We start from the raw sequence: 16,305 nt of genomic DNA, 5'->3' as shown, positions 1-16,305 counted from the left end.
ATCTTTGTGATTTGCAGAATAGGAATATATATGTGTGATTTTGGTCCTTACAGTTCTACATTCTTTCCCTTTCTCATCTTAGCAACAGTAGTCACAGTGCAGCCAATCAGCATCTGCATCCTCCCTGCTTCAGCATCACATACTGAGGTTACTATCGTTCATTGACCGATAGTAACCAAGCGAGCATAAGAGAGAGCTGGCTGATGCAGCACCTCCACTGCAATGCACCTGCTACGATAAGGACAGGCTTTTTCTGACTCCTCTAACTAGGATTAGCAAATAATTTAGATCAAATCCTATTTTTAATCACTTGCATCTTTAAATGGTGCAGGGTATGGAAGCATGCAAGAACCAACACACAATGAAATGAATTCTTGTTTAAATGAAAGTGTCAGAATGGATCTGTAACAGTACCTCAAAAAATGACAGAAATGTAGTACATTTAAACCAGGTTTTGTCATTCAACAACCATGTGAAAGCTACTTTCCTCATCTATTTTTAAATGCACACTTCAATTTTGAAGTTGTTTGGTTAAAAAGAAGGAATCTAATTTTTTTGTGATGGTATAATCTCAAAGTTTGATTTTTGAAAGTTATGATTTAACAGTTGTTCAAAATTTGTGTTCCAAGAACATGGAAGTTTTATTTGAACAATTAAAAATAAATTTTTTTGGTAAAATATCTGTCCTTTTCAATATCCTAAAAAGATTATAAGAAGAATGTTTCAATCACATGAAACAGCATTATGCAGATTGATATACCAAGAGGGAGCAATGATACTGGGTGACAAACACCAGGAATACTTTAAAAGACTATGCGATTTTGGCAAAAGTACAGATTCACATTTCAGAGGAACTTGAGTAGCTAACATCCTTACAGATTGTGTCCCAAGTATTCTACAGAGCATTCAGTTTTGCTAAACTCAGATTCCACACATGGCTCTTTTTAGATGAATACATAAATTTTTAAAGTGTATGTCTAAAAATGTAGTTCAACCTTGCACAGGAACCTTGGCTGCTAGCAAAGGTGACGAAAACTTGGAAGGAGAAAGTGGAAAGAAGCAGGGAAGGACAGGTTCAAATGCAAATGGTAACCAAACTTTATTATTGAAAGAACACAGTGGTCTTGGGTGGGACAGTGACAACCTGTCAACAAAATAATATTCAATGCCCTGCTACCTGCTTTCCCTTGGGTGGCAGATGCCTGGGGGGCTGACCTCCCTGTCTCCCCTTTTGACTATACTGGGAATCTCTCCCTTGTTGCTGAGGAACATGTTGGGATTTGAACTCCTGGGGGGGGGGGGGGCTGCTGATAGTGAAAGGTTTATTAAAACAATACTAGTGTAAGTAATGAGAGAAGTATCTCTGTTTAAAAACCCCAGTCCTCTGGCAGGTAACACCCAACAATTTTGTAGTAAATCTACTTTTTCTAATCCTATCAAGTACAGCATCAGTCTCCTCACCAAAGAGATTTTTGCCCTAGATAGGAAGGTCTTCAACTCTAGCCTTTGTGTCAGGGGTAAGGATGAAGCCCTCAGCCAAGCATGTCTTCTTAAGACCACTCCACATGTCATGGCCCGGCTAGCACCGTCAGCCATATGTCTCACAGTGATTAACTGCTGTTTACTCAGCCTGCATCTCTCAGCAAACAAGACCTTGCCCAAAGTCTTTTTGGCCTCTTGTAAGGAAGCAACACACTGGTCATTTATGCACTTACATTCTGCCTCACAGCCAGCATTTTTTTTTGCCTTTTCCATAGCCACTGCAGGGCAGAGAAAAGGAGCTGTGTGGTTTACAAATGGTGGCAAAATGTGAACTTTCCTGTTGCTTCGCTTTTTCCCATAAAGCAAAACAGCTAAACGGGAAGCGTTATTCTTTATCCAGGTTTTGTTCCTGCTTTCACCAGCTCACCCAACAGCAGCTTTTCCTGCTCTTCTGACCACTCTTCTGGCCACCATTTCCAAATAATCAGAAGGGCTTTGCTTGTCCATGTCTGCTGGTTGGGAGCAAGGCTCAGTCTAATGCTGAAGCACGGGACAGGGGAAGTTTGCACAAAAACAAGGCATGCGGGATTTAGATTTTTTGCCCCCATTTGACTGGCAGGATTAATTTAGATAAGAAAAAAGGACTCTTTAAAAATTAAAGCGTGTAGGCAAAAGGGCCTCTACTAAGGTGGTACATTTATTGTGTATGTATGAACAGAATAAAAGACTCTGCCCCCCCCCCCCCCGCCCTATTATCTGTGTGAATTAGTCTGGTCCTACTAGGTGGAGCTCTTGGTTTCAGTTTCTAGATCTCTGGTGGCTAATGCTGATGGTTGTAAGAGGTGTCTTCTGTGCAAATGAACACAGTTGTTATGAGCCAGCTTGTGTCTGCTGAGTGGACTGGAGAACTGTGTAAGTACTCCAGCCCAATCTCTTGTGTAAACAGAAAACCATGGGAAAATCCCCATTACAAAGCAAACAGCCATTTGATAACATCCCATCATAGCAGTGAAATTGGATAAAAGAATACCAGAATAATATACTTTTCCCCTAAGATGTCTAATTTCCTCTCCTTATCCATGGGGGAAGAATGGGCTCCAGACCTGAAACATGAGGGGAGTACCTCAGTGACCCTCAAATTGGGTATGGGGTGGTGGAAGAGGAATTGTGACCTTTCCAGTTTAATTTCCACAAATGCTCCACTTTTTTGGTGGAAGCTTAGCCAGAAGCTTAGCCATACACCCTCAGCTATTTCCTGAAAACCTTTGATTAAAGGAAGGGCAACTGGTTCCATACTGGCACTGTATAACATGCTCAGGATCAGATCTGAAGACTTTGGATCCAACTGAGCATAGTTAATGTCCAGGCCTTTGACGTCTGAATAAGTTGCTTTGTATAGAGCTTAAGGTCTTCTATTGGTGAAGAGGTGGAACTACATGTTCTACTGGGACATTCTCCTACATAATCTCCAATTGCAATGAATGGGAATTGACAAGAATTCCCATTTTCCCCACCACTCAGGAGAAGAATGTTGACTAGTTTATCAAGTGGTTACATATATATATATATACCATTTGCAGTTATTTCTCTTCATGCTAGTCATCTATGTAAGCATCCTTTGGCTGGGCCAGTTCTATTTGTTGTTAGGCATTAAAAGAAGTCATATTTACTAACAGCCCAGTGACTGAGAAAGCAACTATATACCGAGACTTTGCGATTTATTTTTTAAAAAATAATTAAAATTTAATAATCAAATCTCCACTCCAGTGAAGGGGTTCTGATGAGCATGTAGAGTTTAGTATGAACAAATGCTGTTTTCCCATTCTATATAATGTTGGGGAGCACTGTGTATATCATTTGAAGAAACTCCTTCATTTGAAGAATCTCCCTGCACTGACTTGGGATCACAGCTCTCCCTCCCTCTCTCCTTAATCTGAGGCAGAAACAAGTAAACTTATCATTTTTATTAATGGTTCCTGGGGCCTCGGTTCTTCTGTTGGTATTACTTTTTCCTGGGAAGTTGGTCTTCCGTTAGTTTTCTAAACAGTTGAGAAGTTGGCTATTGATTCATTATATATTTCCATATTACATAAATATGTGGTATAGTACCACCAATCCAATTTCGATTTCAGTACAGTGCATTCAGCAATTTGTTTTTATAAGTGCCAAAATTTCGCAAGGAAAGAGGACAAAGTCAAATGAATTCTCCTTTGGATTTGTACAGTTAAAAATACAGCTGTTAATAAGAAGATGATTTACCCCTAAATTCAAGAACTATCTTAAATTATTGTTGGTGTACTTCATGTGAGAAGTCTCATGAACAAAGAAATCTGCTCCATTCTTACCACAGAATGAAAATGTTGAGACCATATTACATAGTATTATCTTTTTTGCTCAAAATATTTCAGATTTGGTTCACACACTTTGGAACATAATTTTTTCAAAATTCTAAGCTAACAAAGTTCTATGTGAATGCCTTCTTTTCATGTGTTTCTCTCTCAGAAATGACTTAGAATTAAGATATTTCGGTTTTGACTCATACATTCTTGAATGCAACACTGGTATTCACGACAACTGGAAGTCCAAGACTGACTATGAGGATGACACGTTCCCATCTACTTTCATCATATACAGGAATGTACATACACTGCAGAATTGTGCACAACAGTCTATTTTTCTTTTCATCTGTTGAAATTCTAAAGTCTAGCACTGAACTGTTCATGACAATTTACACTTAGTTATGGAAGTGTCAAAGTTAACTAACCATGTACACAAAGAGAGAAAACAGTCCTACAAGAAACTTACAGTGATTGCCTGAATCCTTCTTCCAGAAAGCAGAACTGATGGTTCAGAAACAGAATTTTAAGTATTGGCACATGCACATCTAAAACAGGCAAGCCAAGTAAAAAGTATTGCATATCAGTATTAATTAGGATGAATGAACCACTCAATCAGAAACATACAGCCACACCAGTCTGTTAAAAAGGGAGACAGTCCCATGTGGAAATATAATTACTCCATTAAAACATGCGACACTGGCCTCAAGAGTTCCATTTTTTCTCTAGGGTAATTTTTTCTGCAGAAGCAGTTGCTGCTGGGAATCTGATATACACCTTCCTTCCTTTACTTAGAAGACACTGGCTACAAGAAGAAACTATTCATCTGTAAAGTTTTTGTTTTCTTACCCTTCTTTCTCCACCATGATCCTTCCTGGACAGAGTATGAGAGTTCTTTAAATTCAATGTTCACAGCTGGTCTCCTGGGCAGGTAGGAGAAACGATGGGCTTCTGTCAAAGCATTGTCAAACTTTTTCAAGTGGCAGTTTAGTAAATGGACATCTTGTGCATCTGTGCCATTGGAGACCACCTCATCTACTGAAACACATACAGACTTTGGCTCAGGCATAGCAGATGAAGAATTGCTGGCATTCTGGAACACAAAGGGGAAACACAAATATATCTGTGAGTGAGTGAGTGAGTGAGTGAGTGAGTGAGTGAGTGAGTGAGTGAGTGAGAGAGAGAGAGAGAGAGAGAGAGAGAGAGAGAGCAAACACAAATATTCACAGCAAGTGGCTTGGTGAATTCTATAATTGGCTGCAGATCACATATGGTTATCCCAGAAAGAAGACTGAATGCTATGGCAAATAATAAATCATATTTGTAATAAATGTAATAATAACTAACTTGAGGCAGAGTCTAGCTGATGAGGGCCAGGCCATATCCAGATTTTTTAAAAAATCAGATAATGTGTGAAGTGAAACCTCCATCTAAGACCCAGGAGAGCCAATCAGAGCAGACAATACTAACCCTAATAGACCAATGATCTGAGGCAGCTTTGTGCAATCAGAAAGCAGCCCACAATCTGAAGCCTACACCAGCTGACCAGAGCCATGCTTTCTGTTTCAAGGGGCTGTGTAGCTAATCTAAGGCCCCTTCCTCACATGCAAAATAATGCACTTGCAATGCACTTTGCAGCTGGATTTTACTGTGCGAAATAGCAACATCTACTTGCAAATAATTGTGAAAGTGGACTGAAAGTGCATTATTCTGCATGTGCAGAAGGGGCCTAAGTAACTATACTTGTCTAAGTAGAGATACTAAGGTAGCTTCATGTCATCAGAAAGCAGTAGGTTTCCACTGGCCACCAATGGGAAATGGGGAGTAAGGCTGCCAGATGCAGGTTGGGAAACTCCTGAAGATTTAGGGATGGAGCCTGGGGAGGACAGAGACCTCAGGGGAGTACAAAGCCATAAACACCATCCTCCAAAACAGCATTTTCTCCAGGAGAACTGATATCTAAAGTCTGGAGATGAGATGTAATTCCAGGGGAGTCCCAGGTCCAACCTTGAGGCTGGCATCTCTAGAAAGCAGCCAGCAACCTAAGGCTAGGCCAATTTTCCATATTTGTGAAGTGTTTCTCCCCAAAAGTAATGGGCAAACAAGGAACACCTTACCACTGTCCAAAGTACAGCAATGGCTGCTGCTGGTGGCAGATTTTAGCAACAGTGAAAGATAAAGGAAAAAATATGTTTACCATAAGTAGGAAGTGTCATTGTAGATCCTTATCCACCCTACAGCATTGAATCTTTAATGCAGGCTTAATGCATACTGCCTTACAATGTGGGTCATAGCCTAATGGTAGAACTTGCTGAAGATTTCAGGTTAAATTGTTTTGAATCTCTGCTTAAATGGGACACTGGGAGAAGTGCTGAGAAAGACATCTCCTGAGATCTTGGGGTACCATTGCCAATCAGAATTGATAGTACTGTATTGATCAGTGATCTGATTTGATACGGTAGGTCCATATATGTTTATGTTCAAGACAATACTTGATTATTTTAGTAATAAACCAAGTGCACTGAATCCAGCCAGGTTTTTCACTCATGGCATTTAATTCCCCTCCTTCCTCCAGCCAGATTTTCAGCACAGTTGTTTAGTTGTCAAAGGGGATCTGCTCCTATCCTTGCCATGAGTGGAAAAGCCGGTTGGATCTGTCCCATGTTCACAACTTAAGAACTGGAGACCAGCTCATGCTACCACAGCAAGTTGTTTGTTCATGTCCAGGCTGATTATATATCCAACAAGAAATATCAGTTGCTTCAAATTTTTGACAATACTAATGAAATTTAAACACAGTAATGTAGAAAGAAAGGCAAATGTGAAATTCACCAATCATTTATTTTTAAAGTGAGGTGTTTTGTAGAGTTGTTCAAAGGTTTGCATGCCATAGCTTCAGAATACTTAAGACTGTGCAGTATCAAAATATCTGTTTTTAAAATACTGAGCATATGAATCCTTAATGTACAGGGTTACTCATGATTACTTCTAAAAATGTAATGCGATATTAACTCAGGTGCAGACATCCTCTGAACTCACATCTTAATTTTGGTTAGATTTTATGAGTTGCTGGATAGCTGGGGGTGAGGGGAGAAATGCAAGTTGGTCAAGATGTTAAACAAACCTGGACAATCATTTCATTATGCCAGATGATGAACAGGAGGATTCTGTAATGACTTAGGTGTTGCACTTGTCTACAGACCTTTTCCGGGGGCAACTCTCCCCCACCATCACACACTGCAAAGGACTCCTGGATTGTGTTTGGAGTGCAACCAAATCTCATTTGCTGTTCAGAAGGATCTTACCCCAAGATAATTCAAAAAGTCAACTAGTCAAGAGTGTTATTATTTTGGGATGCCAGGAGGAACATAGAAAATCAAATATTCTTTCTTAGGTGGAACAGATCTCTCTGACTAAAACAGCACATTTCAAATTTTATAATTGTGGACATTTGCAATACTTTTTAGAGTAATGCATCTGAACTGATGCTGCAGTAGACACATTCTAAATTCCAGTTCATACAACCAATCCCCTCCACTGGACTACTGTGTCTAGTTTCCAGTGGGGTGTTTATCCCAGTTCCACTTTTCATGATTATATTGTTTTGTGATATACAGTAGCAGGCTGAACAACAAACATATTACCCTTCAAAACTAAACTATTGTGAAATATCTGTGTTCTTCAACTTAGAAATGTGCTTAAATAAACAAACAATGCTTCTACCAGGTTTATACCAAATCCATTATATAATAAACTGGAAATGTTATCTGTGCCTTAGTAAATCTCTTTTCAAGCCATAGGATGCAGTTGTGAGAGACTGAGCATGCTCAGAAAACCATCTAATCCCCCTCCCCCCCTCTTTCTCATGAGCTGAAAGCAGAGGTAACTTTCGGTCAAACCTGCTATGTGCAGCTGACTTCAAATCCAGGATGATGTAAATGACAAAAAAAATTTCCCCAAAACCAAAGCAAACCCTGCAATTCTACCCATCCAATACTGGTAAAATACCAATATATGTCACAGTCAACTACAACTTTGGAGGAGTTCAAAACCCAGAAATGAACATTTGTTAATGGGTATGGGGTGGGGGGGGTGGGGGAGAGATACATAGGAAAAAATACCAGGTTTAAAACAAAGGTTAATAATAATAATTTAAAACCACAGCCATTCACAATGCAAGACATGGAACAAACGGCGAGCGATATTTCCTTACCAAAGCAATTTACGCGCTGATGAGCCGAAGGTGTCTAAATTCATGCAAAATAAAACTACCGATCTCTTGGTCCTTCTCATTCACTGAAGACAAACCCGCCCGCACTTCAACGAGGAGCCTGAGCCATCCCAGCAACGCTCAGCTTAAGAGGCAGCCCCCGGCTCTACTCGGGGCGGCTCGGTCGAGGTCACTTTTGGAGAAAGCGCCCTCCGCTCTCGCGGGACTGCATTAACTCATCGCTTTGACCTCCTCCCCGGTATTATCTCTGCCGCTTTTAAGCACCTTCCCGAGCGCTGGCGGGGCGGCAATGAAGCCAACAGCGGGGCTTGGTTGCATGTGTCCGGATGGGGGCGTCTCTCTGCCCCCCTTCTTTTAATATAAGGTAGAACAGTCACCAGAGTCAAAGACCCCGACGGAAATTTGGCAAGAATCAGATGCGCTCAAAAGGTTAAAAAAAAACAACCCTTGCTCGGCGGGGAGGGGGAGGAGGGTGTCCTTTCCAAAAAGAAACGCACTCCTTTTATTTCTCACGCCCCCTCCCCGAGCCATTCAAAACAGAAAAGCTCTCCGAGGCAGGCGAGAGCCTGTCCCAGTTATTGTGCAGATTCGCCGCGCGCCTCCGGACTGCAGGATGCTGCCTGTTCACACCTCGGGAAAGGAGCATCCACTTACCAAAGCGGCTCCCCCTGAGAAAGCTGCCATCAGACATGCCATGGATGTGCCCCAGAGGCTGCTCGCAGGGCAGGAGAAAAGCGAAGCACAATGAGGGGGGGACGGTGCGCCCGGGGGGGAGGGGATCTTGCAGCAGCCCGGACAGCAGCTAGGTCAAAGCGCGCCAGGAGCAGGTCCCAAAAAAGAGGAGGCGGAGCCATGCCGGGGTGTTTACACAGGCTGCTCCAACGCGGCATCCCACAGGCTCTCCCACGGCTCTCCCCCGCCTTCGATTGGCTGAGAATCCGTAGGGGCGGGGCCTGACTCTTCCAGGTAAACGTGCTCTTGTTTTCCTCCGGCCCTCGATAGGATTGGCGTGGTGCAGACACCACACTTGTCCCGGAAAGGCGGGGGCGGGCAGAGAGCAGGTCCCAGGGAAGCGAAGGGAGGCTGGCTTCTGGAGTAGGGCCAAAGCGCAGAGCGCGCGAACCCCACAAGTGCGGGGATTCACAGGCTGCCTGAACATCATGTCCCCTGAACTGCTTCTCCCAGTCCTAGATAGGCATTTCGGGTTGTGCTTTCTCGATGAGGAGCCAGCGGGTGTAGAAACGCGCCTGTCACTTTATGTCCCGCCAAGAATTGGCAATGGCACCGAAATTTGGTTCTGGATTTCAGTGTCGGTAAATAATCCAGAGTCAAATTAAGCTTTGTATGCTTTCCTGTGGAGATTGTTGCATTCATTCTTTGATGGATGTATTTATGTTACTCCTTCTGTCTGTAAAAAATATATGTATTCTCCAACGCTAGGTATAGTTATATCTGTCAGATGAGGCTGTATCTAATGTATTTAAAGTAGTTGGGCTCCAGTGTATATCCCATAGTAGAATTAAATATGTTGTTAAGATGACAGAAGACACTTGGTGTGTTTTGATTTGCAGCAGCAGTTGCTGTCTCTCTGGACTCTGTATGAGTATACCTATTCATTTGTTTTGAAATTGGTCTAAATTCTGGTGTGTGTGGAAGGGAAGTATTCAATTTGCCCAGTACAGTACAACACTGGGAGGAAGAATCAGGCTGAAATTTCTTGTTGGGCCACATGGCTTGCTGATCTGACCTCTGAAATTAAAATTATTCTTAAATGATTGTTCCAGATAGTATCAGAAACAGCAGAGAATACCTTCTTACATTTTTCTCTCTCAGGACTGAATTCCCTAGAGATTGTGCTTACAAGTAGGCTGCCCAGAAGTAAATGTTCAGCAGTGTGCTGGGATGTTAAAACGGCCCTTCAACAAGCTGAGCCAAGTAGCATCAGCAGCGCTGACTGACCTGCAGGGTCCCCTTGGCACAGACCCAGGATGCAGTGCTGATGGCAACAGGTATCAACTCTCCTGAGGGGCCAACAATGCTCACTGCCATTGCTCCTGTGGCCCACCCAGATCTCACCACAGGAACCACTTTGCTCTTTGTGCCATGGTCCAGGGCAGAAGCCCACCAGGGCAGAAGCCCACCAGGAAATTTTCTGATAAGTTAAAGGCTTTCACGGCCGGAATCACTGGGGTGCTGTGTGATTTCCGGGCTGTATGGCCGTGTTCTAGCAGCATTCTCTCCTGACGTTTTGCCTGCATCTGTGGCTGGCATCTTCAGAGGATCTGATGTTAAGAAAGCAAGTGGAGTATATATACCTGTTGGAGTATCCAGGATGGGGGAAGAACCATTGTCTGTAACAGGTAAAGGGAGCACTTAGCAAGTTAGATTTACATGTGTTGAGTGGTATCCACCCATTAGCATGTGAGTTCATTGAGTCAGCAGTGTGATGTGGCGGACAAGAAGGCCAATGCGATTTTGGGCTGTATCAGTAGGAACAGCACGTGAATAGACTGGGCCATGGGCCTTCGCAGGGAGGCGTGGTGTATTTTTTTTGTTGGTCACCCATTTCTGCATAGCTACGCAGGAATGCACTCATGAACCCCCCACAGCCATGTTGACATCCCATGATACCCCAATATGACCCTGTGCGCCTGTGAGGCTACACCAGGGGTAGGGAACCTGCGGCTTCAGAGCCGCATGCGGCTCTTCTGCCCTTGCACTGTGGCTCCACAAGCCGAGCCGCCGGCCCCATCCTTGCCCGCCCTGCAGGCAGCAGGGTGGGCGCACCAACTGCCCACGGTCAGCTGGGCCACACCATGGACTTCCCCTCTCGCCTGCCCCATTGGAGCGGGGTGGGTGTTTTCCCGGCGGCTGGCAAGACCGAGCCGCCGGCTTCATCCTTGCTCGCCTGGCAGGCAGCAGGGCGGGCGCATCCATGCGCTTCTCAGAATGAGCAGAGTAAAAGGTTAAAAAAAACCCTATATATATAGTGTTATCTTTATTTTAAATGTCAAAAATTATTTGCGGCTCCAAGGGTTTTCTTTTCCCGTGGAAAACGGGTCCAAATGGCTCTTTGAGTGTTAAAGGTTCCCCACCCCGGGCTACACAGAAGTGAGTCGGGAATAAAAAAAAATCCAGAAGCACAGCCAGAGCAGAAATGCCTCCTTCCCGGCCATTCGCTCAGCAGCAATTGCAGAACATTGTTTTTGAAAATACACAATTTTGGGGAAAATAGGACATTGCAGCTTCATTTCAGCAGCAGTGGCTGTGCGAAGTTCTCCTCCAAAATGATGTTTTTGCTATCCTTACACTGCTGTTTTGGGCCCATGCAGAATGGGGCTGTGTGTTTATATGTTGGTATAACATTCAACCAGGTCTTTTACATAAAATAAATAAATACATGTATTATTAATTTTATTTTTTATAATTCCTGATTATAATTTGGAAGCTTTTTTTTCAGCATTGGAAACTTTTTCTTCAATATTATTACAATAAAAAGTAAGCAATTTTTGAAACTTAACCCACAATAGTCAGTCTGTGCTATATGATATTCAAGAATGGAGAATATTTTGTTCCAATGTTTTCATGCATCATAAAGACACAGAAGATGGAACTGTCCTACTAAAACCTTATTTTTGCCCACTGAACTCATTATAGCTGTGAGTCAAGGTGCACATTCAAAAACCAATGAAAAACAGTTCATTTCTTGACTGATAAAAAAGAAATGACAAAAAAAATCTAATTGAACAGGCCAGGTTAACTTAAAAAAAATAAAGACTGATGTTACATAGGTAGTTAGGGAGCATAAACATACACCAACAAGTCCTTGCAGCATCTATCTCACTAGATGCTGTTTTAGGAAATCCATGTTAAAATTTATCACCAATCCAAAAGTGGTATAGTAGTTAAGAGAGGTGGACTTACCTGTGGAATCAGATTAGTTTTCCTACTCCTCTACAGGAAGCCTGCTGAGTAACCTTAGGCCCGTCACAGTTCTCTCAGAACTCAGAATTCCAAATGTGTACACAGGCTCCAAATGCTTGGGGACCCTTTCAATATCACATTTATTTGTTTGTTTGTTTGCTTGCTTGCTTGCTTGCTTGTTTGTTTGTTTGTTTGTTTATTTATTCGATTTGATAAACCGCCCTACCCCCGAAGGGCTTAGGGCGGTGTACAACAGCAAATAACAAGACAATAAAACAAATCGAATAGCCCCAATTAAAACAATACAAAACCTTAAAACTATTAAAACTATAGCAGCAGTAACCTACAAAAAATGAATGATAATAAAAGGCGTCTGTGATCAAACCCCAGTGGACAAACCCTGGGCGGGAGGGGGTAGGCAGATGGTCAGATATATAGCCAGTGCGCAGGCAACAAAAGAGGGGCGGGCCTCCATGCCGCCGCCTCCAAAAGCCACAGTGGAACTATTAACAGTTAGTGGTGCAGGCTCCTGCAAGTGAACTCTCCGAGGTCCCCAAGAGGAACTCTAACTGCTGCCTGCACACGCTGGAGGAAGAGCGTTCCACCAGGCAGGGGCCAGGGCAGTAAATGCAAGTGTTTATTTATATGCAAGTGTTTGGGAGAAGGGTCTGGACATGGCAACCCATCATCCTAGCAACATTTATTATTTATTGTGTGGCTTAAAAATACAGGTTATATAGAATACTACAGTAGGAAAACATATGATGCATCGCCATTTATATATCTCAGTGGTCAGTGTTTGTAAATTGTTGCATGGTATCTGCCTCCAGAAGTGTTCCTCTAGAAGTGTTCTGATTTAGAGCAGTTTACAAGGATTTGAACTACTTCTTGTGCACATTAAAGACTTAACAGGGTCTCCTTCCCACTTTCCAGTTCTTTCACTTCCCTTGCGAATTTATCTGTTCCTTTCTTATGTTACCTATGGCCTTTATTGTTGCAGCCTAAGTTCAGAGTTGCCAATTCTGCCATGAGAAATTCCTAGAGATTTGGGGGCAGTGTTATAGGACAGTTGATTTTGGGGAAGGGAGGGAGAATAGCAGGGATGTCACTGCAGGACTTCTGTTTCTCCAATATTCCATGGTATACTGGCTGCAGTTTCCTCCAGGGAAACTGCTCTCTGTAAACTGGAGATCAGTTGTAATTCCAAGAAAACTCCAGGCCCCACCTTGAAGTTGGTAACCCTGTTGCACACATGATACCAGTACATTTCTAATGGCCTAACATGATGGCATACTGCAAAAAAAAACTGACCAAAAGAGATACCAATATATTCCTCTATAAAGCATGATAAATATTTATGCTACTTAGATGGTGCTCTTTTTATGAATTAAAAACCCCATTATTAATTTAGGCTACAGGTACTTGATAATTAACTTAAAAAAACAAGCAATGTTTCACTGTGTTAGAGCAATTCTGCTACTGTGTGTTCATATGTTCTGGCCAACAAATCCTATGCACTAGTTCACTTGAGACTGCTTGTGCAGTTCTACTTAAAATAGTTGCTGGTAGTGCCATCTTGTGGCACTTGCTTCACAGTACTGCTTTCCAAACACATTTTGGTAAGAACAGACTTTCTGCAGAAGAACAGTGACCCAAATTTATCTCTGGTTTCAACTGTAAACAGAATTCATGAGTGTAGCTCATCAGCCAGAAAGCCACAGCTTGCGAGCTTCATAGTACCTCTGATTCTGTGTGCCACAGCAGACAGTATTTATTAGGTGCCTTAAAGAAAGTGACCACACAAATACAGAGGACAAAATACGTTTTGTATTTTCAATGGATGATCTCTGCAGAACAGAGAACATTTTATTTATTTATTTATTTTTATTAATTAGATTTTTATACCGCCCTATTGCCCTATTCACACTTTAGGAAGCAGCGCTTGACTGTAAACCACAGTCCACATGTCTTACACCTGGAAATGGCACTTTCATCACTGATTAAAAAGAATCAAAGTGGTTCCACATTACAACTTTTTTGGTTCTACATGACTCCTAATACAGAAAAGAATCTGTCTCTATGGGCAAAATTCCACCACGTCTACTCATGAATAAGTTGTATGTAGCAATGGCTCTGCTTCTTCCTGTAATGTTCCGTTTCTTTTTTTGTGTGTGTTCAGCCTAATTAGTTTTCTCTTGTTGCATGGGTGGGGTGTGGGGGAGGACTCATAAGTCAGTGTGATGGATCCTGCCTAGATTTTCCTGGGCACAAAACTTTGTGCTGATCACAGCAGTCTAAAATTTCCCCAAAAGTGCTGGTCCCAGGGGACAAGATAGCACAAAAATAGATTCAAGCAGGAATTTGTTCCCCTGCAGGAGGCAGGATCGGTGAAAATTGCCTTACATCCATGGAGATCCATGCCTTACATCCATGCCTTACATCCCTTACATCCATGGAGAAAATTCTTACATCCATGGAGATCTAGGTGGGATCCAAGCAGATGTTAATTTCCATTTGTGTTCCCTTGGGGAGGTAGATGATGGTGATTGTAGTGGTTAAATAATGCTTTTCACTGCCCATAAAAGACTGGAAAACCACACAGGCACACCTTAATGCAACAGTTTACCCATTATTTTTCTCTCAATTGAGCATTAAATCCAGGGTTGTCAACATCCAGGAGGTGGCTGGAGATGTCCTGCCATTACAACTGATTTCTAGGTGACAAAAATTAGTTCATCTGGGGAAAAAATGGCCACTTTGGAATGTGGATTTATGGTATTATACCTTATTGAAGTCCCTTCCCTCCTCAAACACTGCCTTCCTCAAGTTCCACCCCTCCCAAATCTCCAGGTATTTCCCCCAACACAGAGCTGGCAATTCTAAAGGGCAGCCTTAGTTGGTGGACACTGGAGCAGCTGCTCAGGTTAAGACTCTTCACAGGAAACAGCTACTATCCCTGAATACCTCACTGCTGTAACCCCACCACTGCTGGTCTCTCTGCAAATGCAGTGAGCAACTGGCCATGGCAGTTTTATGCACCCTAAAGCCTGATTGGGCAGTCTCCTCAATGGCCAGGGCAGAAATGGTCCTAGAAATGACCCATGCCCCTTGCCAACCCCACTGTGTCCTCCGGACAAAGGTGGGGAAAAAAGACAAGCAGGCTTCTGAAAAGCTGGACTACAAGCTTGTGGGTGAGGGGCTGGCTGCTCCACCCTCCCTCATATCTTTACTGGTGGGTCCTCTGCCCAAACATTCGCTAAGGTGGCTCCTTTGTCTCATGAGCCAGCACATTCATGGCAATGGCTGCTTCTCCACTCAGTGGGTGTACAAGTGTGTTTGCAGAAGCAGCATCAGCTCATGCACACTGCATTCAGGGCTTAGGCCATCCACTTGCTGCAGTGATGGTTGTTTGCACCCCCCTGCTCATGGCAGCTGTGGAGTCTGCCTCTTGTTTGGGGCTGGACTGGCCCCAACTAGGGGGTGGCCTCCACAGAGAGCTGTGATTTTGCAGGCTGATTCTGGACTGTTGTCCAAGGCCCCAGAATAATTCAGACTGCCCCTGAATTCAAACTGGGTGAACAAATAATGGCAATTGCACACTAAAGAGCTAACGTGGAAGTACCCATAGTGCTTATCCATGAGAAGGCATACTCACATAGCCTATAGGTGAAACCTGTACAAGTTCAGGACACTAGCCCTCCCAAGTTTGTGCATTCTAGCCTCTTTGAACATCCCAGCCATCATCACAGTTCTTTATTTCCTGTATTTTGAACTTGGGGGGAAAACTAGCTGTAATAGCTAAACAACATCAGGAGTTCCTGCTTTCTATCCCTGCATCTGCCATATGAACTCAAAGATGGAGTCAGAAGAAAAAATAATTGTAAGAGATGAAATTCCACTAGGATATACAGGGCTTACACATGTGAAATCCCACTTATAAACTCAGATTTCATAGTCATTTCTGAAAATTATTTGGGAAATTAACTGTACAGAATGGAACTCAATGCACATCTATGTGAATGTTACAGTGCAGGGTGGATGACTGGTGATGTCAAAGACATGTCAGCTGTGTCGTGTGGGCAAGGAAGTAAGGCACAATCTAGCTCCCACCTACAAGCTATAAGAAAGTGATCGGGGGAGTAATCTCAGACTTAATCCGCTATGTCTAATCAATGAATTCTGTAGTGTCTGAAGCCTTTCAGTATGGGGTAGACTGGACTAGGGTCTGGAAGTCGCAGGTTCAAATACCTACTCTGCTGTGAAGCTTACTGAGTGACCATGGAAAGGTCACATTCGCTTGGCCAACTTACCTCAAGGGTTGTTGTGAAGGTA

At 42.9% G+C, this 16,305-nt stretch overlaps 1 protein-coding gene across 3 annotated transcripts in view; it reads right to left on the bottom strand.

Annotated features, from left to right (window-relative positions):
* Positions 1-8,843, bottom strand: part of ABCG1 (ATP binding cassette subfamily G member 1) — a 61,719-nt gene extending 52,876 nt beyond the window's left edge. For 2 of the 3 annotated variants that reach the window (XR_007244287.1, XM_048493885.1), the window contains exons 1-2: positions 8,704-8,843; positions 4,668-4,911 (exon numbers count right to left, since the gene is read on the bottom strand). Coding sequence is in view for 2 of the 3 variants with exons in the window: in XM_048493885.1 (XP_048349842.1) it covers positions 4,668-4,911; positions 8,704-8,745 (286 nt within the window). In the remaining variant the exon portion in view is untranslated. Of the gene's footprint in view, positions 1-4,667; positions 4,912-8,031; positions 8,168-8,703 lie in introns of those variants that run through there. The other variant, XM_048493886.1, reaches the window with a different exon arrangement.
* Positions 8,844-16,305: the final 7,462 nt, after the last annotated feature.

This window comes from Sphaerodactylus townsendi, linkage group LG04 (assembly GCF_021028975.2).
Source record: "Sphaerodactylus townsendi isolate TG3544 linkage group LG04, MPM_Stown_v2.3, whole genome shotgun sequence".
Classification (NCBI taxonomy): Eukaryota; Metazoa; Chordata; class Lepidosauria; order Squamata; family Sphaerodactylidae; genus Sphaerodactylus; species Sphaerodactylus townsendi.
The sequence above is the reverse complement of the archived record's forward strand: the minus strand, read 5'-3'. Positions and strand labels throughout refer to the sequence as shown.